General features: G+C 62.0%; 1 protein-coding gene across 1 annotated transcript in view; it reads right to left on the minus strand.

Annotated features, from left to right (window-relative positions):
- The window catches only part of PACS2 (phosphofurin acidic cluster sorting protein 2), a gene marked incomplete at its 5' end in the record, with an annotated part of 61,201 nt that extends 42,870 nt beyond the window's left edge, over positions 1 to 18,331 (minus strand). The window contains one exon of the mRNA XM_082839708.1: positions 18,213 to 18,331. Within this exon, the coding sequence (XP_082695834.1) occupies positions 18,213 to 18,331 (119 nt within the window). The remainder of the gene's footprint in view (positions 1 to 18,212) is intronic.
- Positions 18,332 to 22,042: the final 3,711 nt, after the last annotated feature.

Here is a 22,042-nt window from a genome sequence, read left to right on the forward strand (position 1 = left end):
GCGGCTCCCCCAGCTCCGCGAGACACAAACTCTGCCCGAGACGGGAAACGTGGACGTTACTGCAAGCAGACCCAGAGACGGGACAATAGATGCGGGAAAGGAGCCGCGATGCCGACAGAAGACAAAGGACTAATGTCCCAAGTACAAAGGCGCCTACAGAGGAGCAGCAGAAAGACAATCAACCCACAGAAATGCGGGCGACGGTGCAGAGGCGACTCACAGGCGTGCAGACCCGTAACCCACGCCGCCCTGGGGCTCCAGAGCCTTCCGGGGCCCGCGGGTCGCCGCCCGCCGCCCGCCGCCCGCCGCCCTGGCTTTTATGAGGAAAAGCTCAAACTTCACAGAAAGTTGCAGCAAGAGCTCAGCAAACACCCCCCCGCCACCAACCAGGGACCCCCGCCCCGTGGGCACCTAGGCTTTGGGGGCGACCGGGCTGAGAGCGAGCTGGGGCATCAGGACGCTAAGCGAGGGGCCGTCGCCCGCGGCGCCCTGTCCTCCCTGCTGTCGGCGGCCTGCCTGGCTGGTCTCCTCGCATCTAGAACCGTCCCTGGCCCTCCTCCCTAAAACCTCTCCCACTGTAGTAAAGCGTGTGCGATGTAAAATCGACCATTTCAACCGTGCTCAAGCACACACACCACCAGCGGCATTCAGCACTGGCGACGTTGAGCAGGCGTCCCCTCCAACTCCAGGACAGATACATCAGCCACAGGGGCCCCGCCCGGCCTGACGTTCGGTACGAGGGGCTCACACGTGTGGCTCCTCTGAGGGCGCCACGTCCTGGGTTCACCCACCCGGTAGGTGTCGGGACAGCACTGGGCCCTCTGGGCAGCCGCCCTGAACACGCGTGTGCAAGTGTGGCTGCAGCCCCTGTTCCTCTTCTTCTGAAAGAGTGATGTGCTGGCCACGTGGCGACGTGGCCGGGCCTTTAGAGGGGCTGCAGACCGCTGCCCAGAGCAGCCGCCCCACCACAGTCCCGCCAGCAGCACTCAGCTTGGGCGCAGGGCGACCACACGGGCCACGAGGGGCTGGCTGGGCCCAGACCCCAGCACAGCGCGCAGCCCGCGACGCACAAGGAGAGCGCCCCCCGGGCTTCCCAGGGCCGGGCTGGCCCTCCGAGGAGGACGCTGACTCCCCCGTTTTTCTCCCGGCACCCAGGACGTCAGCGGTTAAACCGGGGCCACGTGCGGGCCTGCCTCTGTGGCCCCACATGCGCTGGGTGTTCTGTGGGAGGGAGAACTAAGGGGCCTTCTGTCTCCAGGAGCTGACCCTGTCTGCACGGTCCTGCATCTGCCCCGGTGGGAGCAGGGGCCCTGCGGCGGCAGGTGGCCACGCGGCCCCCATGCCCGGCCTGCCCCCCGGGGCGGGCCGGCCCACACACGGCACCCTGGGGGCTCAGGCTCCAGGCCCACGCAGCTTGGTCACGGCAGGGCCGCAGGGTGAGACTGGGGCACCTGGAGGCCTGGAGGGTTCTCAGGGGCAGAGCCTGCTGGGGGCCAAGGGCTCCAGTTGCACCCGCATCCTGAGCGCTGGTCACCTTCCTCCGGCAGCCTGAGGCGGCTGCCAGCTCTCGCTGGCCCAGCTCAGCTTTCTCTGCTGATCGAGCCTTATCTGGACATGGCTGCTTCCTGCTAATCAGGAGAGAAGGTCAGAGGTGCCTTCTCAGCTTCCCTGCCAGCGGTGTGGGGCTGGGATGGCCCTGCAGGAAGCAAGGGACAGTCAGGCACCCCAACACCAAGGCCGGGACCCCTGGAAGGGGTCACTGTGAGCCCACCTTCCTGCCCCAGCAGAGGCTAACCTGCGACGGGGGCCAGGGCACGGGTAGGAGGGGGCAGAAGAGCCAGTCCCTCCAAGGGAGTGGTGGGTGTTGCGTCAGAGGCCAGCATGGCCACACGCTGGACAAGCCGGCCGGTGGGTGTGCCGGGCTGAGCACGGGTACCCGGTAGAGGCCACATGGGCCCAGGCGCCTGCAGAGAGCACCCTGTGTCCACAGCAGGGAGGGCCGCCCCGAGGGGGCTGGGCAGACAACACTGGGACACACGCATAACCTCAACACAGGGCCCAGGACCCAGAGAGCTCCAGCCAGCCGGCCACAAGGCTGTTACACGTGAAAGCCGTCAGCCATCCCAGGACCCGGGCCTGGCCATCAGAACCTCCTTCCTTGGGCCTTCTGGGCCTCTGTGCCCCGCCTGAGTGACCAGAGGCCCTGGGCACGCGGGTACACCTCACTAGCCACTGGAGGGGAGCCCCGCACTGTCCTGGTCGCGAGGGAGACGGGGTCCCCAGGCGGGAAAGAGCCCCTGCCCAGCACTTTCCTGCGGGGGGGGCCCTTCCTCGGCCAGGCCAGCACAGGGAAGCTGGGTGCAGAGGACGGCGCAGGCCACAAGCACCTTGGTTGGGCCGCATGCCCTCCTGCACAGCCTGCCGGCTGGACCGCACCACAGGGGACTTCAGGGACCAAGCAGTGGCCCCGCTCAGCCTTGCTCCAGGCGGGAAGCTGTGGTCCAGGTGACTCACAGCCGGGACAACAAGGGCCCAGCTGGCCGCAAGCCCTGTGGTCTGCCTGGACAGAGTGAAGGCGATGGCCTTCCTCCTGCTTCTTTGCCAAAATCTACCCAACTCCTGCCCCACTCCCAACTTCCCATGGGGCGGGGGGGGGGGGAGGGCACACTCGGGGGTGGCCCTGGAAGGAGGCAGCCCGTTCCCCGGCTCCTTTAACATTCAGCTTTCCCCAGGGCTCAGAGAGACCACCCTGGCCTCGCCCCAGCCCGGCCTGTCCAGGCGCATCCCCAGGCCACACCAGCAAGCAGCCAGCGCCTTCTCTCTGGGGACCCCGAGTCCCCAGGCTCCCTCCAGGCAGCACAGTCCAGGGACAGGCGCCCATGAGGGCTGGCGGAGCGGGGCCCACGGTGACGGGAGAGCACCTGGGCCGCGTGCGCTGACAAGCAGGGCCGCCGTGGGACACCGTGCCGGGGCAGCCTCTGGTGGCCCCGCAGTGGGCAGGCTCACGGAAGGGAAAGAGCACGCCCCGCTGGGTGCGGAGTGCGGCCGTCTGGGGGAGTTCGGTGCCGCCAGGTTGTCAGACAACGGGGTGTCGAGAGAGCCAGAGCAGTCAGGGCGGGCGAGGTGGGACGTGCGCCTCTGGTGTCTCACAGCAGGTGGTCTACAAGGACCCGACAAGCTCCAGGTCCCAGGCTGTGGGCACGCTCCACTGCAGGCCCACTGCCCACAGGCACCGGGTCTGGGGAGCGCACGGAGGGCAGCAGCCACATGCACCCTGGAAGCGTCTGTGAGGGGAGCAGAGTGTGTCCCGCCCCAGGTGCCCCTGAAAACACTGGGGGCACAGCGGGGGCTACAGGCTATTGTTTCCCCCAAATCCATATGTTGAAGCCCTAAGCCCCACTGTGATGCTATCAGGAGGAGGGACTTCTGGGAGGTGATGAGGTCAGGAGAGTGGAGCCCTCGTGAATGGGGTTAGTGCCCTTGTAAAAGGGACCCCAGGGAGCTCCCTCACCCCTTCCCCCAGTGAGGACACAGGGAGACACCATCTATGAACCAGGACGCAGCCCCCACCAGACAGCGGACCTGCTGGCGCCAAGACGTTTGACTTCCAGCCCTCGGAACTGTGAGAACTAAATGCTGTTCAACCTGCAGGCCTGTGGCACTTTGCTACCCTCCTGAGCTGACAGCAGGGATGGGGCTTGAGCCTTCTCGGAGGATTTCTGCTCTGCCCCAGACAGGGCGCGTCTAGGGCTGAACTTCTCACTTGGGAATCAAGACCCGCTCCTCGGCAGGGGGCCACAGGGGCTGCTGTCCAGCAGGAGACTGAGCCCTGAGCACCTGCGTCCAGGGGCTGGAGCCCCCAGGAGGAACCCTGGACGCCAGACCAAGACCTCCACCCGCACCTCCTCCAGTTTGTGCCACGTGGCTCCCTGCAGAGACGCCTCCCCCGGGAAGCCCGGGAGGCCCTGGGGGCTGAGCAATCCCACCATCTGAGGGCCGGGTGCAGTGCCCACCGGGCTTCACCACGGCCGCTGCAGACAGGAGAGGGTCGGCACAGCCAGGGCTTCTGTTCAGGGGCTCCTGTGCGCCCCGGGGGGCTGCCCACGTGGCCCAACCACGGAGCTGAGGGTAGCCCCTCATGGTCAGAGCTGGCACTGGATGCTGCGGGGCGCGGCTCTCGCCAGGAAGGGCGACTGGAGACAGAGGAGGGGAAGCAGGACATCCGACCAGACCCCAGATGAGAATTCCTCCAAAACGAGCTGGGCAGACACTGAGTCCCAAGGAGGATGAAATAAAAATGTGATAATAAACACACCCAGATGTGCCAAATCCAAAGAAAAACACTTCCTAGCAACCAGAGAACACACGCCGCCCACAGGGGAACCACTGGCAGGCTCACCGCACTCGTCAAAACCACCAGAGGCCAGGGGACACAGCCCCAGCGGCCCCTCCGTCCCCGGGATGCGAGGACCGAGCGGGCGCCTGGGCGGAGCGGAAGGTGCGTGGAGGCGGGCCCCCTTGTGAGCAGGCGTCTGGAACCGGGGGGGCCGGGAGAGGGGTACAGAGCCCACTCGGCAAGGCCCTCACTTGCCTGCGAGGGAGGGAGGGACGCTGGTTTCCCGTCAATGCTGGGAATTCTCACTTTTCAAGCACACGATAAAGGAACTTGAAAACAGATTTCCTGGAGGGGGTAATAAAGAAAACTCAATCAATCTTCACCAATTTCCAAGGAATAAGTGACCAAAAATAGCAGAGGAAGAGCAAAAGAAAGAAAGAATGATAACAGAAACGAGCACCAGGCTGACGTCACGGACTGGGCGGGCACGCGGCACCCGACGGGGCGTAAAGCGGGGCATAAAGCGGGATCCGGGTGACGGTGACAGAGGTGATAAAAGGGCTAGTCACCAGGAGGCTGAGCCATGCGGCCCTGCCCCCCATCACCGGGGAAGGGAGGAATGCTGCGGGTCCCAGCTGGGGGGCTGGCCGGACAAGTCACGGAGGCCAGCGCAGGACGCGCCTCAGCTGGGACGGATGCCCCAGCCAGCGGAATCCCAGGAAGCCCACGTCCCTCTTCCTCCCACGGACACAGCCTGCAGGCACCCCACCTCACCGGGGCCTCGTCCTGTCTCCAGGAGGCCCCACGCTCGGACCTCCTGTCGGACCGCCGTCCATCTTCCGGCCCACGTCCTCTAGCGCTGGACCCACTGTGGGTCACCCCAGGCCAGCCCCCAGCCTAGCACCCCATCTCCCTCCCTCTGGTCCCTCCTGGGGCACCTAGTTCACCAATATTCTCCACCTGAGATGCTGGACACAGCCCCGGAGAACCCCTGGCACCACCTGGCCACCCAGGTCCGCGACACGGACGTCTGGCCCCCAACCTTCCCGGGCCCCCCTCCTCCCTGGACCAACACCTCACATCCCCCTCCGCCCCACCTCGCTCCATTGCTCACTCTGCTGAGAAACAGGGGTGACCTGAGGAGAGCTGCTTCTCACAGCAGCCAACACACGGCCATTCCTCCCAGTACCCCCCCCCCGAGTCCCCCCAGCTACTGCTGCTCCCTCCTCTCCAAAGCAGGCTCCAGACAGGGTCCGTGCTCACCGCACACCTCAATCCCAGCAGCTGGCCCTCCTGGAAACGCTGGGTCTTGGGCCCTGGCTGTCTGCTGCCCCGGAGCCCCAGGTCCCTCTTCTCAGCCACACCACTGCCCTCCGTCTGGGCAGGCACTGGCCACACCAGGGCTGTCACCAGGCGAGGGGCAGGGTCACACTGAGGTCGGGCCGGCGATCAGACACACCAGCCCCCCAGGCTCGGCCACTCCCCACCACGGGCACAGCGGTCACCCCTGGGGGCCCCCGCTTCCCTGGTGGGAAGCCACCACTGCGTCTGCTCGGGTGGGTCCTGCCTCATGGCCTGTCCTCCACAGAGAGGCCCGAGACCCCAAGACACAAGGGGGCGGGGCTGGTGCCGGCTGGAGCCTCCCCCCACCGGGTGTGGGTACGGACGCAGGGGTTCACCCTGAGTTCCCTCTTCCAACAGCAGAGGTCCCAGCCCCGCTCGGTGGAGAACAAGGTCTCCTCCCTGAGACAGGCACCAGGTGCGCCTGCTCTGAGGTAATGCAGCCGCCGTGGACCCACAGGCTTGCTCTCAGCGAGGGCGTCCCCAGGGGCCGCTGCAGGGGTCCCTGCTGTGCCCACACAGAGGGCCGCCTGGACCGCGCCCAGCCATGGCGAGGAGCCCGCTGAGTGGCCGCAGGCTCTGAGGAGACCGGAAGGCTCCGCCACGTGCCCCGCCCCCCCCCCGTGCCTCCCGGGGGATGCACTGCACCACAGAGGCTGAGCCCGGGGGCCAAGCACCCTAGACCCCCAGAGCTCCTGGAGGCCCGCGGTCCCCTCCCCAACCAGGTCCGGTCCCCAGGACATCCAGGTGCCAGGAAGCAAATCTCGAACGTCGATGGAAATGCCAAGTCAGGCACGCGGGCGTGAGAGGCGACGAGAGGGTCTGGTCGGGGCCATGCGGGGAGGGGCTGCAGCCTGCCAGCCGTGCCCAGGGCCCCTACAAAGCACAGGCGCTCCTCCCCGGAGGCCTCTGCCCAGCACCTGGCTCCACGGCCTTCTCCTTCACAAACCAGCGCACAGCAGCGCCACGGCCGCCCGCCTGGGGAAGGGGGCGCGGGTCAGCCTCGAGAGGCCTCCTGGGGGCGGCCCACAGCCGGCTGAGCTAGCTCGGGAGGAAACAGCTGTGTAACATCCTGGCTTCACCTGAGTTAACTCCACAGCAGGGGGAGGAAATTCAACTAGAGCCCTGGACATCTGTAATGCTCTACTGCTATGAGTTTCCCAATTTCCCTCCCGCAAGGCTCTGGGTCCGGGTGAACCTGACACCCTTTCTCTCTAGGTCAGTAACATGCAAAAATGGGGCTGCCAGGCTGCATGTCTCACTGAGAAAGGTTCTCATCTTCACTCTACTCTTAAAGGGAATTGGAAAGACCCCCGAGTAGGAGGGGATCCCCAAGGAACTCTCTTCTAAACGGTCTGACCAGACACGTCTTTTTATTCCTAACACAAACAGCTTAACTGGAAATCCCACTTACACTGTTGCCCACTGTGCCCTCCTTTAAAGGAGCTGGTTTTCAACAGGAAGGCGCTGGGCTGGGGCCTGCGCAGCCGCCCTCTCTCGTCCCACGGCCCACGCACACTGCCCCAGAAACCTTCTCTGCAGAAGGACGGCAGCGCTAGGGCCTACCTTGGGTACAGAGCACGTGCGGGATGGGAGGCCCCAGCCTTCCAGCGGCCGTCCCCGAGCAGCTGCTGTAGCAGCTGCCCCCTCCCCGAGGCCTCTGTCCGCTGAGCCAGGCCCAAGGCTCTCGGGGAGGGCGGCTTTTCTACCAGGCGTTGTCCCCTTTTCTCCAGGAGGCAGATGTGAAAGGGGACAGAGGTGTGGAGTTCTCTCCGCGGGTCGGGAGAGGCCTGGCTGCACAGGGCCTCCCTACAGACTCGCTCCTCCCACTGGGGAGGTGGGGGGTCCCCGTCTGTGCCGCGCTTCTCCCCTAGAACGACCTTCACCATCACCACAAAGCTGGCATGACACCGAGGCTGTGGGTGACCCCAGCGCGGCCCAAGGGGCTCAGGTGCAGTGGTCCTACCTCCGACCCCGTCACTAATACTAATAAACAAACGTCTGAAGCCTTCGATGACCTGCCAGAGGCAAGCCCACAGGCGGGTGTTGGCGAGCTGCGGCTGCAGGGGGTGGGGGGAGGCATCAGAGCCCCCCCCACCGCCCAAACCCTGACGGTCAAGGTCCCGTGTCCCCTGCGGGGACCTGCAGCGGGGCACCCCCATCAGCTCTGCCTCGGCCGCTTTGGCACAAACCCAGGACAACGGCCTGCAGGGCAAGCACAGGGCCGTGCTCACAGCATGACCAGCTGAGGGCCCGAGGGGCGAGTGGCTGGTGGGGGAGCCGGGTCCCTGTGCCACTCGGCATCTGTGTACAGCCCACCACCCGCCTGGCCCCAGGGGCGGTCCTTGGTTGGCCCTGATGGACCCAGACATGTGCCTCTCCTGCGGCCTCAGGCCGTTGCCGCCAGACTCTCGGCCTGTCCCATGCCCCCTCCTCTGGGAAGCCCTCATTCTGAGTGGGGCCCCATGCCCCCCCCAGCTGGCAGCTCAGTCTCGCCCCATTCTCACTCCTCTCACGGGGGTGGGCGCCCAGCGCTGCATCGACAATCACAGCGTTTGGAAACATGCTCCACACGCAGCTCATCTCCTGCCACAGCCGGGCCGGCCAGGGGCACGCAGTTCGGGGTGTGGTGACTGTCACTCTCCATTAACTTGTCAAAGCGTGACAACTCTTAAGTCACGCTGCAACCAGTTAAAGCAGAGAGTCCGGAGCCCGAGCGGGAATAAGCAAGAGACAGCGTGCTCCTGTTGGGGTGGTGGCAAGCACAGCGGGGGCACAGACGGGGGGCACCCCAGAGGGACCCTGACCGGGAGCCGGCAGCAGGGTCCTGGCCGTGGGCTTGGTCACAGGAGCCCAGAACCCAGGACAGGTCTGTGCAGCCAAAGCTCACCCTGCCCTCACTGCCTGGCGCACCCAGCCTGGACGGGTAGGGCGGGAGGGCCCTGGGCCACCACAGAGCGTGGAATGGCCACGCGCCCTCCACTCCCTCCCGTGACCTGCCACGGGGCACCTCCGGGTGGCTGTACCCAGCCGGCCCCTTGGCGGAGCTCAGAGAAGGAACCGAGGGGGCGCCCAGGGCAGCACCCACCAGGACACTCGCCCCAGCACGACACCTGTCTGAGGCACTTTCGGGCGCCTTGGAGATGCACCGTGTCTGCTCCCAGACAACAGGGACCAGCCTTGTGTGAGTCACGACACACCCGAGCAGGGGGAGCCCCCACCTGGGTTCAGAAGCAGGGATGTGGGTGCTGGTTGCCGGGGGCCCTAGGGTGGTGACAATGTCCTCCGAGGCCCGAGGACACCGCCACAGAGCCAGCCCTCACACGGCGGCACCTGAAGCCCCACATGCAAACTGTGCCGGAAAGCCTCATCCCATCCTGTCTGCATCTAAAAGTAGGAAGATCCTGACTGGCCGTGATCCGATAAAAGATGACACACCATCACTGCCGCGAGGTCGGCTGCAGGACTTGAAAACGAGGCTCCGGTTAAGGGAAAGATGCCAGTGTCCCAGCTGTCAAGGGTCCAAGGCTCCTCACTAAGGGTCTCCCAATGGGGACGCAGGCCCTACAGAGTAAAGTGGGCAAAGACGAGGGAGCCCAGCGCCAACTGGAGGAGCACGCAGCCCGTGCAGGCGACGCGGGGCAGAGGCAGTCGGAACCCAGGCCGCCGAAGGCCACAGCCACATCTGACCAGAGGGCAGTGCCTCCGAGGGCCAACTCCCCACCAACAGGGTTCCACCTTCAAGGGGGCAGAGACGCCCAAGCCTGCGCTGCTCTCCTCGGGACTCACGGTGTGTGTAGAGCTGCACGTCCTGGCAGGGGGTGGAGGGAATCGCCCCACGGACAGTGGAAATGGAGCCAGCTGATGGCCAGGGCGGGAGACAGGAGAGGTGCTTCCCTTCCTGCCAAGGGCAAGACCCGGTGTGTCTGCCCAAGGAGAAGAGGCCGGGCCAGGCTCCTTGTGACGCCTCCCAGCCGCTCCACTCTGTCCTGACCACTGTGGGGTGGTGGTCCTCACTGCTGGTGGACCTGAGCCCCCCGTGCAGACACTGCTCGTCCCCGTCCCTCTGCCATCCCTCCCCATCCTCTCCTGCCATCGGGACAAAGGTGCCCTGTGGCCAGGCCACCAGGAGCGTCCCTTCTCAGAACGGTAGCTGGATGCTGCCCGGGACCAGGGAGGCGTCGTGGTCTGGCTGGGGAGATGAGGAAAGGCTGGTGGGGGCGGCAGGGCCCGGCTGGCTGCCTCGCGTCTGGCAGGAAGAAGGACAGACGCGCCCGGTCCGCAGCACCTCCCACCACCTCGTGGCTGCAGAAGCGCCCCCAGGGCCCGTTCTGGCCCATCCACGCAGAAGACCCCAGACCTCGGCCTTGACCTCCAATGGGAAGAGCTACCAGGCCAGCAGAGCTGGGCGCTGCGTGTCCGCTGCTGCTGAGAAGGGGCTCCTGGAGAACACGCACGTCTCACCCTGGAAAGCACAGAGCGCAGAGCGCTGCCTTCTCCGGGGCGGGCGGGGGTCCCGCGGGCTGGAGACACTCAGGAGTAGGAAGTGCTTTACTAGAAATTCCGCTCTTCAGGACGGGCTGTCCTCACATGCATCACAGCCCTCTGCAGAGTCCTCCCCGGCTGAGGACACATCCGAGGCAACGCACCTCCAGGGCCGGGGGAACTCCGCTTCCGCGTACGCTCACCCGTCTGCAGAGTCCTCCCTGGCTGAGGGCACATCGTGGCAACGCACCTCCAGGGCCGGGGGAACTCCGCTTCCGCGTACGCTCACCTGCTATTCTTAGGGTTTCTTTTAGGGCCACTGTCTAACAGCCAGAAGAGCGGCCAGGCGCAGGCGGCGGGGGGAGCCAGCAGCTCCCACACTCACCGCCCGGCGCATCCTGCAGCCCAAAATACCCAGCAGCAGCGGGAATGACAACTGCGAGCCAGTTCCCACCGAGACCGGAAGCTGAGGGGCCCGGTCTGGAGCGTCTGATGAGACTCGGTCGTACTGGCAGGAGGACACACGGGACTGGTGGGGCCTGGGTGGGACAGCAGCGCCAGGCCGCTCAGCGTCAGGGCTGCCCCATCCTGCCATTCCCCGCGCGCCTGCCCCTGAGCACCCCCGTCTCTGTGACAGGTCACTCTGGCCACACCAAGTGATGCTCGGGCTCCTGAAGGACCCTGAAGACCCAACCATGGTGCCTCCACGCGCCCGTCATTGCCCCTGACTGCAGAGCAACTCTGGAACAGTCCCCCAGCCCCACCCACCTGCTCCCAGACGCCCTTCGCCATCCGACCCTCCCGGGGCGGGATGCTGGGCATGCTGGGGAGAGGGAGAGGGGAGCCCAGATCCCGGGAAGAGAGGGACAGGCAGCGGGGCGACTGAGGGGCCCCACCTGGTTGATGGGTCACTAAGCATCACATGAGATGACACCTGCCCCACGTGGCCAATTCCTTCCGCACGAAAGCCAACTCGGGAAGACGATACGTTTACAGCACTGCGCCCACGGAGGGCTACTGCCCACCTCGACACCTGCCGGAGGAGCAGGCCACCGCCCAGGTGTGCACCGGGACTGGGCACTGCCCGGCACAGGGCGGTCAGGGGGCGCTGAATGGAGCCGCGCTGACTCCAGCAAGGGGCCAGGCCTCCCCCAGAGATGCCCAGCCCGCAGGCCTGGGTAGCTGGGGTCAGGTGCCTCAGTCTCTCCCTCGACGCGGCTCGCAGCGCTCAGAAGCTGCCGAGCCCGAGCCCACGCTCAACCCCGCTGCTGCCCTCCCCGCCCCGCCTCCCCCGCCGACACGTCCAACCAGAGCTCCGCCCCCAACAGATTGGTGACTCCCCAGACCTCCAAACGAAGCCCAGGGTCCTGAACACGGCATCCTGTTCAACCACAGGCACGCGCCAAGTGCCACTCCGTGCCCGCTCTGCCCACGGTGGGGGACGGCCGATCCCGCCTGCCCCGCACACCCTCCTGCAGGCCGCGGTGCAGGGGGACGCGGACGCGCCTCTGCAGAAAAGAGGGCTGAGAACTGGCCGCTGAAACAGGGACGAGCAGAGACTGCCAGGTGGCCGGTCTCAGTGACATCAGAGGGAAGGGCTGCCAGAGGGCCGGCGTGTTCCGGGGGCGAGCAGACAGACAGGAGGAGATGACTACTGCAGAGAAAGTGCCTGAGAACTTCCCGGAACCAATGAAAATCACCACCCCACAGAGGCAAAAAGGCCAATGACCCCAACTCAGGCACAGCAGAGAGGTGACTGCAGAGCCACTAGGGAGAAAGGACAGACCTTCCAACCAATCACAGCTGACTGGCACTGACCTCTCAACAGCAGAACTGAGAGCCAAGTCGGGGGAGATACTGCCCAGGACCCCACAACCGGGAGGACACCCTCCAGGACGAGGGTAAACGTTTTCAGATACACTGAAAGAACAGTTAGTTATCTGCAGATCCTCACTGAAGAAAACCCTGAAGACGCATTTTCCGACACAAGGAGAAAAATGATTCCGAGTCCAGAGATACAAAAAGAATAAAGAAAAGAAAGTGGTGAGGGCTTCCCTGGTGGCGCAGTGGTTGAGAGTCCGCCTGCCAATGCAGGCGACACGGGTTTATGCCCCGGTCCGGAAAGATCCCACATGCCGTGGAGCGGCTGGGCCCGTGAGCCATGGCCGCTGAGCCTGCGCGTCCGGAGCCTGTGCTCTGCAACGGGAGAGGCTGCAACAGTGAGAGGCCCGCGTAGCGCAAAAAAAAAAAAAAAAAAAAGAAAGTGGTGAGAGTTTTGAGATTAATCAAGTATTAACAATATAAAGTAATAATAACCTCACATGGGCTAAAAAAGAAGACAGTTAAAATACTCTAACAAAAGCATGTATACGTGAAAGTGTTGGGTCAGAATAATGTGCTCTAAGGTCCCGGTGTTGTTCAGGAAGAGAATTTACAACTAACTTTAAATTGTAACAGCAAGTACGCAATTGACAATTTATATGGTAACCAGTGAAGAAGTAGTAGTGACAAGTTTCAAACTAATAGAAAGGGAAATAGAATAAGAAAAAAAAAAACGCAAAATAAGGTATGACAGAAAAGAGAAAGAAATGTAAAAAATGTAGGACAATAATAAGCACAAAAATAAAATGGTAGACGTGAGCCCAAATATCAGTAATTTAGATAAAGGACGACAGACTGAATGTCCTATACTTAGAAAATAAAGACTGTCAGATCGAATGAAAACGAAATCTAGATCGTGCCAAACAACCAAAGATACGTGTAACCTGTAAAGATACAGGAAAGTTTAAAGAAACAAGGTGGGCAAAGATATGACAGGCAAATATACCCAAAAGAAAGCTCAGAGAGCTACACTGTTACCAAATCTTTGCTCTGATGAAAAGCACTGTCAGGTCAGGAGTGAGACACGCTGACCAGTTCAAACACCGGGAGGGACTGCGATTCTAAACAGGATGTACCTAATGACAGAACTCCAGGAGAAACAGACAAAGCCAAGCATGACCTAAAGGGACAGGTATCAAACATGACACTGCCAAGTGCCAAACACATGACCCTTTTCAGGACAGACAGAACGTGTATGAACACTGACTTCAAACAGGGCCACAAAGTAAGTTCCAAAGCATCGTAAGGACCTGGTGTCATACTGACCACCCTCTGTGACAACAACGTAACTAAGTTAGAAATGAACAATAGAAAAAAAGAGAAGAAATGAATTCGGCAATGGAAAAGCAACTAAGGAAAAAACCATACGTTTGGATAGTAAGAAACGTTGAAATATCCCATCATGCCAAAGTGAGAATAATGGAAATTTTTAAAAAGATCTTTAAACTGAAAGATTTTATATATAAAAGCTTGTGAAACGCAGCCAAAGCATTACTTATTTTGTATTTATAAAATCTTATGTGAAAAGAAAGGAGAAAAAATAATGATCTATTTAAAGAAATTAGAGCATCCAAAAAATTAATTAATTAATTTAAAAAGGGCTTCCCTGGTGGTGCAGTGGTTAAGAATCCGCCTGCCAATGCAGGCAGGGGACACGGGTTCAAGCCCTGGTCCGGGAAGATCCTACATGCCACGGAGCAACTAAGCCCGTGTGCCACAGCTACTGAGCCTGTGCTCTAGAGCCCGAGAGCCACAACTGCTGAGCTCACGTGCCACAACTACTGAAGCCCACGTGCCTAGAGCCCATGCTCCACAACAAGAGAAGCTACCACAATGAGAAGCCCATGCACCACAACGAAGAGTAGCCCCTGCTCGCCGCAACTAGAGAAGGCCCGTGCACAGCAACAAACACCCAACGCAGCCAATAAATAAATAAATCAGAACAGGAACATAAAAATAAAAATAAAGAGCATAAGCGGAAAGAAATAAAGATACGAATATTTATTTTTTAAAAAAATGATGAACCCTTGGTGAGATAGATCAGAGTGTGGATGTCCACGTGCAGAAATAGTCAACACCAGGAATTAAAAAGGGACAGCTCTAAAGGTCCTGCAGACATTAAAAAAAAATAATAATAATAATATTACGAACAACTTTTTGCCAAAAACTTGAAAATCTGGACGAAATGGACAAATTCCCAGAAAACTATATTTCCGAAACTAACTTAAAGTGGGGGTGTGTGTGTCCTACAATCATTAAAGAAATGGAGCCAGGAGTTACACTTGCCCCAAAGCAACGTCAAGCTCAGGTGTTGTACTGGTGATTTCTCCCACACATTCAAGGAACAAACAATTCCTGTTTCACACGAACAATACCATGCAACAGCTCTTTCTGCAGGATATCTTGGCACCAAAATCTGATAAGGGCAGTAGATGAGCAGATTACAGACCCGAGACAGAGATGCAAAAATCCTAAGCAAAATCTTAATCTCAGTCTACCCACGTACAGGAAGAGGAACACGGCATGACCACGCTGGTATTTTTCCAAGAGTGAAAGGTTAGTTTAATGCTAGAAAATCCATTGACGTAATTTACTGCATCAGTCGTTAAAGGAGAAGGACCACGTCAGGCTCTTGATTATACCCAACACCCACGCACAACAAGTGCAGAGCGAGACCCCAAGGAGAAACTATCGTGCAGCCACCAGAATGGCTGGAATTGAAAAGATGGTAACGTGCACAGAACGGCTGGCGGCCATGCAAGGTGGTGCCACCACTTCGGAAAGCCCGCAGTGTCTTCATAGTTGACACACCCCCGCCTCCCCTGCGACCAGCCATCCTGAAGAGAAGAGCAAACGCGGCCCAAACCCTCACCCTGGATGGCCACAGTGGCTCTGAACACATCAGCTCCAAAGGAAATGACCCCAACACCCACCGGCAGGAGCAGGTTCAAACCACGTGCGGATGCCACCAACGTGTAGAGGGAGCCGCGGGGCTGCCGTGCGCGATGCCCGGGGCACCTGGCCGGTTGGGGAGCCTGGCCCCGAGCGCTCGACACTCATCCGCGGGTGACGGAGACATCCCCGTCCTGCGGGCTGTGGCAGACCCGGGCACGCGGCTGCCAAAGCTCACGCTTCCAGCTGAAGGCCCTTCCGCGAGTGTGAGCTCACCCTCTGCGACCGGCAGAGGGCGCCAACAGGAGGATGTGGAGAAATGTGAACGCGCAGTAAGCCTGTGGAAGATGTCCGACCCCGCGAAATTAATTCATAAGCCTCCACAGGAAGGAAAATTAAGGGGCAAGTGCAAGGGTCCAAAATGCCCCAGACCCCGCTGAAGCTGCGGGCGGGGGGGAGGAGGCTGCTTTGGGAATCCCAGCAGAGGGGCAGGGATAGGAAGACGCCAGGGCCGGGGGTCACTGGGAAGGGGTGCTGTCCACTCCCTCGAGGAAACCCACGAAACCGAGCCTGCCTCTGTCACAGCCCCGTGGGCCTGGCACCAGCTTCTGGGAAGAGCAGAGAGCTCTCCCGCCACCACCAGGAAGGAAAGACCACAAGACAAGACCAAGGCCAACGCCGGGTGCACCTCAGGAGGCATCATAGACCTCGAAAAGACAGCCAAGAAGCGTGCATCATCAGAGGAGGGTGGTGTCAACACACTGCCGAAAAAGGATCACCAGTCCCTAAAAAGCTGCTGAGACTCAAGGAGGGGGAAAGAAAAAGGAGAAAAAAATTGGCAAAAGAAATGAACAGGAATTTCGCTGATGAGGAAGAACAAATGGCCTACATCAGAAATCAGAGAGATTCAAATAAAACCACAATACCAAAAAAAAAAAACCACAATACCATGTCACACCCACCAGATTGGCAACAATTGAAAGTCAGGCAGTGCTGGCAAGAAGGCAGAGCAGTGGGGATGCGGGGGGGTTGGGAGGGGTGGGGGGTGGGGAGGCCGGAGCTGGCATAACCGCTCTGGGAAGGATCCTGGTGGTGACGCCCAGCACACGCCCCCCAAGCCCTACTGCCTGCGGCAGAGGGCCAGTGCGAGAATGCCCGCCCACGGGGTGCATTCATAACTGGCCCAAAGCTGTGGACAGCCACAGGTCCCCCCACAAAGCAGAGACACGTGCTGCTGTCTTACAGGGAACACCACGCTGCAGGCACAGACAGCAGCTCGATGCCGCTCAGAAACTTAGAGACCGGGCAAGAGGAGACGTGCAAACGGACAGAGTGGAATCCCTTCTACATAAAGTCTCCGAGCGAGCGGAACGAAGAACAGCCTATCCAAGGAGGCCTGCTCGGGGGTCCAAGCGGGGGGGCCCGGGTGCTGCGGGGAGGGCCGCGCCGGGGCGCAGAGGGGCTGTTCTGTGCATCCGACCCCTGAGCTCTGCGCCTGCCCACCCCGACGGCTGCTCAGCCCCACGCCTACAGAGCAACCCGCCAGGCCCCGCCCCCCGCCCCCCACCCAGGCAGAGCCGGGGACCCCCAGCACCTAGCGCTACACGGCCCCGCCCCCGCCCTCCCCACACACCCACCAGAGTGGGCTTCCTACACCAGCTCCGCGGGGGGCCGACTGGGCCCCTTGACCACGCAACCCCTGCCCACCTGCCACCTCCCTCACCTCCCTCTGGTCAAAACTTTGGTGGTCTTTCGGGGCACCCCAGGAAGCTGCTGAAGAGGTGCAGGAAGGGGGGCAAGCATGCCCTCAGGGAGCGCCGTGGGGCGGCAGCCAGCGGGGGGGGGGGGGTGACGACGCAGGGGTGACAGACAGGAGAAGCATGGTGGGGAAGGTCCAGGATGACCTTTGGCTGTGGCGCCCGACACTGGGCCAAATGCCAAGACGGGAAGTTGGAGGGGGTGGGAGGCCAGGCCTGGGGAGGTGCCCCTGAGACTTCCCAAACAAGAGGCAAGCAGGTGGGTCTCCCTCGGACACCACAACCTCCCAAGGCCCCACACAGGTCTGGGAGCACCCATCCTTTTCACTCGGCACAGCCAATGCCCTGAGCCACCAGCCTTGTGCTCGGGAGGGCAACCCTGGCACCCGGCACCCTTTGCGTCCCCAACACCTGGCTCGCACACCTGTTGAAGGAGCTGTGGCAGAGCACACCCCCCTCGGTACACACTGGCCACTTCCTCTGGTCCCGCCAGGGGATCTCCCCAGGGAGAGCTTTTCCCTGCCACCCCCCTGCAGCCCTAGTGGCCTGGTGTCCATTCCAGAACCAGGCCCTGGTGTGAGTTTGTCTCTCTTCCCCCTCAGCCTGGGAGCTTCCTCAGCAGGGACCACTGAATCAGGAAGAAACCCGCAGAGCTTCAAGCTGGCAGGAGGAGCAGGGAAGCGACAGGCCTGAGTAGAGTCGGGATGGCCATGGCGCTGTCCTGTGGGTGAGCCTCGTCCAGCTGTACGGCTGGGGACAGGGCAGTTCCCCCCAAGTGGAAAGGGCAGCATCTTTTGCGATGGCAAAATTAACAGTATGATGTAAGGAGCAGTGTTTATGTACAAGGAAGTCCCTAAATTACACAGCATAGTGCAAACAGGCAAGGGGCAGATACCCCCCGCCAGCAGGACAGAGGGGGTACGGCCAGACCCTCAAAAGGACGAAGGATGAAGGAATAAAATTGTGGTCCCAGGTCCCAGATCTGTGTGTCCTCTGGACACTGCGTGCCCTGAGTGACTCCCAGGCCACTCAGGCTTGACAGTGTGGCTGGACGCAAAAGGAAATCTATGGTACCCGGTGGAGAGAGGAGACACCCTGAGTCAACTCCACCGTCACCGCATCGGTAGGCAGGTGCAACGATGCCGGTTGGGAGCCAACCAGGTGTGCGCCTCAGAGAGCCTCGGGGGACCGCGGGGCCTGAGAAACCCGGGGCCACTTCCTCCGCTGCACGGGACCAGGACCTCAGGGACCATCCACGCATCAGGGGTGGTCCGCACGGAAGGCGCGTGCCCGAGGTGGGACGCAAAGGCGACGGCCCGGGGTGGGCGTCCCGAGTGGGGATCCCACAGTGAACGGTTCCGGGTGGACTGTCCCGGGTGGGGGCCCCGGGTGCAGGTCCGGGGTGGCCGGTCCCGCGTGCAGGCCTCGGGTGGGGACCCAGGCGCGAGGTCCCCTGTGGCCGGTCCCGGGTGGCCGGCAGGTGCGCGCGGGAACAAAGCGGCAGGCGGGCGGCGGCGTACCTGGGCACGCAGCTGGGGCTGGAGCCGTCCACCTCCCAGGTGGCGAACAGGTTCATGGGCACCGGCGTGTTGAGCGCGGCGGGCGCGCCGGCCAGGCCCAAGCGGCCCCGCTCGGCCATGGCGCCGGCCCCGCCGCTCCCTCGGCGGCCTGGGCTGCGGCCGGGCCGCGGACGCGCGGCGGGCGGGCGGGCGGGCCGGGCGCGCGGAGGGCGGCGGCGCGGTCACATGGCTGCAGGGCGGCGGGGACAGCCGGGCGGGCGTCGGACAAGCCCGCGGGCGGCGACCAGGCTGCGGCCGCCCCGCCCCGCCCGCGCGCGCCCCCACCGTGCTCCCCCTCCCCCGACCGCGCCGCCGCCGCTGATTGGCTGGGCGGGCGCGCGCTCGCCGCTTCGGGCCCAATCACGGCCGGCGGAGGGCTCACCGGAAGTGAGATTCGCGCGCCCCCCTCGAGCCGGCGCCCCCGGAGGCGCCCCAGCCCGCGGCCCGCGGGAGCGCGCGTCCGCGCCTGCGCACAGGCCCCGCCCAGAGCGCCGCGCCCCGCCCCCCGGGAGAGGCAGGGAGGGGCCAGAGAGACCTCAGGGTCCGCCTGCGGCCCTGTGCCCCGCGAGCCCCCCAGGAGCACTTATTGTCCCCCTGTATCCCCCGGGCCTCTGCGCGTCCCCGACCCCCGAGTCCTACGCCTCCTCAGAATCTCCCCGCCCCCCCGCGCACTCCGCGTGTCCCCCGGCGCCCTCCAGTCCCATGCCGGCCCCCGGGTCCTCCGCACCGACTCCTAGACCACCGGCCCCCCGCGCCTCTCGTGTCCCCCGGAGGCTTGCCCACGCTGCGAACTCTCTTTGTCCCCCCACCGTCTCTTTGTACCCTCCCCCCGCGCCGACTCCCTTGGCGGATCGCCCGGGTGGGGCGTGAAGCAGGAGGACCAGGGTCGCGGGTGGCACAGACCCATCAGCCCCCCGCCAAGGAGTTCCTCCCTGCGGGCGCACTGGGGCTCCACACAGGCTCAGTGTGCAGATTGGTCCTCCATAAATCCCCTCTGGCGTGTCCTCTTTCTGCCTGAGCCTCCTTATTATCCAGCAATGCCCTTTCTGCGGTTTTTACACATGACAGTGGAGAACAAATGTCTGGGGGCAGGGGTGGCTCCTGGCCATGGGGCTCACAGTGAACTTGGGGATCCAGGCAAGTAGGAGGCAATGACCAGAGCTACCCTTTGGGCCCATGGGGCAGGGAAGGTCAGAAAAGGCCCTAGAAAAGAACATCTAGTTTGGGGGGCCCCAGGAGGGGTCCCCTCCCCCCATCCTTTTGGCGGTGGTTCTGATCAGTCACCAGATCCTGCTGCTGAGATTTAGGAGAAGCTTTTCTGGCATCTCTTCTGTTTCTTTGTAGCCACAGTATTCACAGTTGCTTTTCTCTCTAGTTGCTGTCTGTGTCTTGTTGTCTACTGAAAGAAGCCCAGCCCAAGCAAACGGACTTTCTTCCCTCACCCTTGGGGTTTACCATCCAGCGCCCCATTAGCTCTTTCTCCTGCAGAGGACCCCATGCTGGCTCCTTCCTTTGTAAGAGCTCAGCCTCCAGCTCTGACTCCCTATCTGGAGCTGCAAACAGCTGTGGCTGCTTAAAGCCAGGGTGGCATTTTGGAGAGAACAAGAGAATCTGTGTTTCCCACATGTTCCTGCGCCTTTGGGGTGGTACAGCTGAAAGCCACGCGGGGCTGTCTGTCCTCAGCCAGCTGACTGGGTATTGTCTTACATCGCTGCTCCTGCCAGGCAGAGTGCCTGTGGGTCTCATACCTCTGAGATGGGGGGAGGGAGGTGTCCGGAGAACGGGCACCAGCCCCCTGTGAGGACAGGGGCCCAGTGACCTCGGCGTTTGGCTTGCTGCGGTGCCAGATGGCGAGAGGTGCGGTGGCGTCAGATGAATGGGCCACCTGACACTTTGTGTCTGTGTGCGCTGGCATCTCACCCAGGAAAGGAGTATACCTGGGGTCAAGTGAGGAGATGTGGGGTGACTAAGCCATACACAAGGGGGCTTGACACCAGCTGCCTGTACAGTAGAGTTATGCCCCTCCTCGGTCCCAGGGACCACTGTGAACCCTTCATGGACTGGACAGCCCTGTTCCATCCCCAAGTCACAGACGAGGAAACTGAGGCACCCAAGGGTATGCAGCCCCTAAGGGGAGGGGCCCGGGTGTGGGCTCACACAGTCTGGTCCAGAGCTGTCCCGATAAGCACGACGGAGGAAATGCTTAAATCTTTCTGCGAGGCAGGGAGGCAGAGACTGGAAACGGGCTGTGTGCTCTGTACCTGTGACTCTGTTTTCATTTGTTCCTTTTTTAAGGTAGGACCATATGGGCACCACAATGTTAGTGGTGGTGAGATGGAGTGGACAGGTATCACTTTGTGATCAAAGTCACCTTTTTGGCCAGAACCTCTTCCATGCATTGCCACCCTCTGTGTTTGAAAATGACTCTGGACTGTGTGTCCCAGGATGAGTGCCCTGAAAGCTGGGAGGATGCCCCTCCAAATGGTACAGTGTGACACGTGCTCCCCACACACACACCCCGCAAATGTTTGGAGGACATCTGTTCTTTCTGATGGCTGTTTCTTTAGAACAGGAACTTGGTTAAAGAGGACCCTCTCTGGACAACTGGTGTGGCACGGGTGGGGATGAAGCTGGCGGAGAGGGTTTGTCTAGAGCAGAGGTCCCTGGAGGGCGCCCTGAAATCCTTTGCTGAGGACCTGATAGTGTTCCACCTGCCTGCCAAGTTTTTCAAACGCATTAAGGCCTCGGCTTTCCAAACGGGGCGGTAGGACTGCCGCTGTGTTGAAGCCCCCCGACTCCCGGTAGATAGGACGAGGTGGAGGCTGGCAGCTCCTTCCCTGCGATCCCACCCATCGTCACTGGGGGGCCCTGCGCCTTCAAGTCCGGGCTCTCGCTTTTCTACTGGGGCGCTCTGGACCTCCGGCCCTTTGGAAACTCATTCGTCTGTTCAGCCTGAGTTAAATCCCCCCAGGCGTGGGAGGCAATGCAGCACCAGGCAGGGCGGCCCCTGACTGCAAGAAGCTCCCCTCCGGGTGCGGACACCGCGGGGCTCCCTCCGGCAGGAGCCTCGGTGCGCGTCTTCCCGCGCCTGGAGCGCAGCGGGCTGGAGCGCGCCAAGTCGGGGGAGGCTGGTGTGCTCCTCCGCCCTGTGGCCTTTGGATCGGCTCCAGCCGGTCAGGTGAGTGGCCAAGGCGTCCTGCAGGGCGCAGACACCCGTTCAGCTGGGTGGCTCCAGCCTGCTCCAGCCCGCAGCTTGGCGGCATCTTCTCTTCCTAGGGCGGTGCTGCGGGGAGGCGCAGGGGCGGGGCAAGATTCTGGCCTGCCCACGCTCCTGGCAGAAACCCCTGGACGTGACCTATGTCCCAGCCACTCCTGTGGGTGGGAGATGTGGTGTGGCTGAGGCACCATCACTGAAGTAGGGATGGGAACTCTTCACAGAAGCCACAGCAGACGACAAAGAGTGGCCCGGGAGGCAGTCCTCTTACAGGGAAAGAACAGCTGTGACCTCCCAGGGCAGGGCAGGTGTGCTGGGAATGCTGTGAGCCCGAAGTCTGTGTCTGAGATGCTCCGGGAAGCTGCAACACGATTGCGGGCATCTGGCACCAGAGCCGCAGGGGTGGGTGGGCTCAGCTTGAGGGCAGCACCAACACTCCTTCTGTTGATATCCAACACAGGGTTAGAGATTCAGACACTTAGGATGCCCGCCTGTCTCATCCACCTGTCCACCCCGGCTGAGCTTCGTAAGCCAGGATGGCATCCAGCATCTGTCTCCCTGGGATGCCCTCTAAGTG

This window comes from Leucopleurus acutus (assembly GCF_964270905.1).
Source record: "Leucopleurus acutus genome assembly, chromosome: 1".
NCBI lineage: Eukaryota > Metazoa > Chordata > Mammalia > Artiodactyla > Delphinidae > Leucopleurus > Leucopleurus acutus.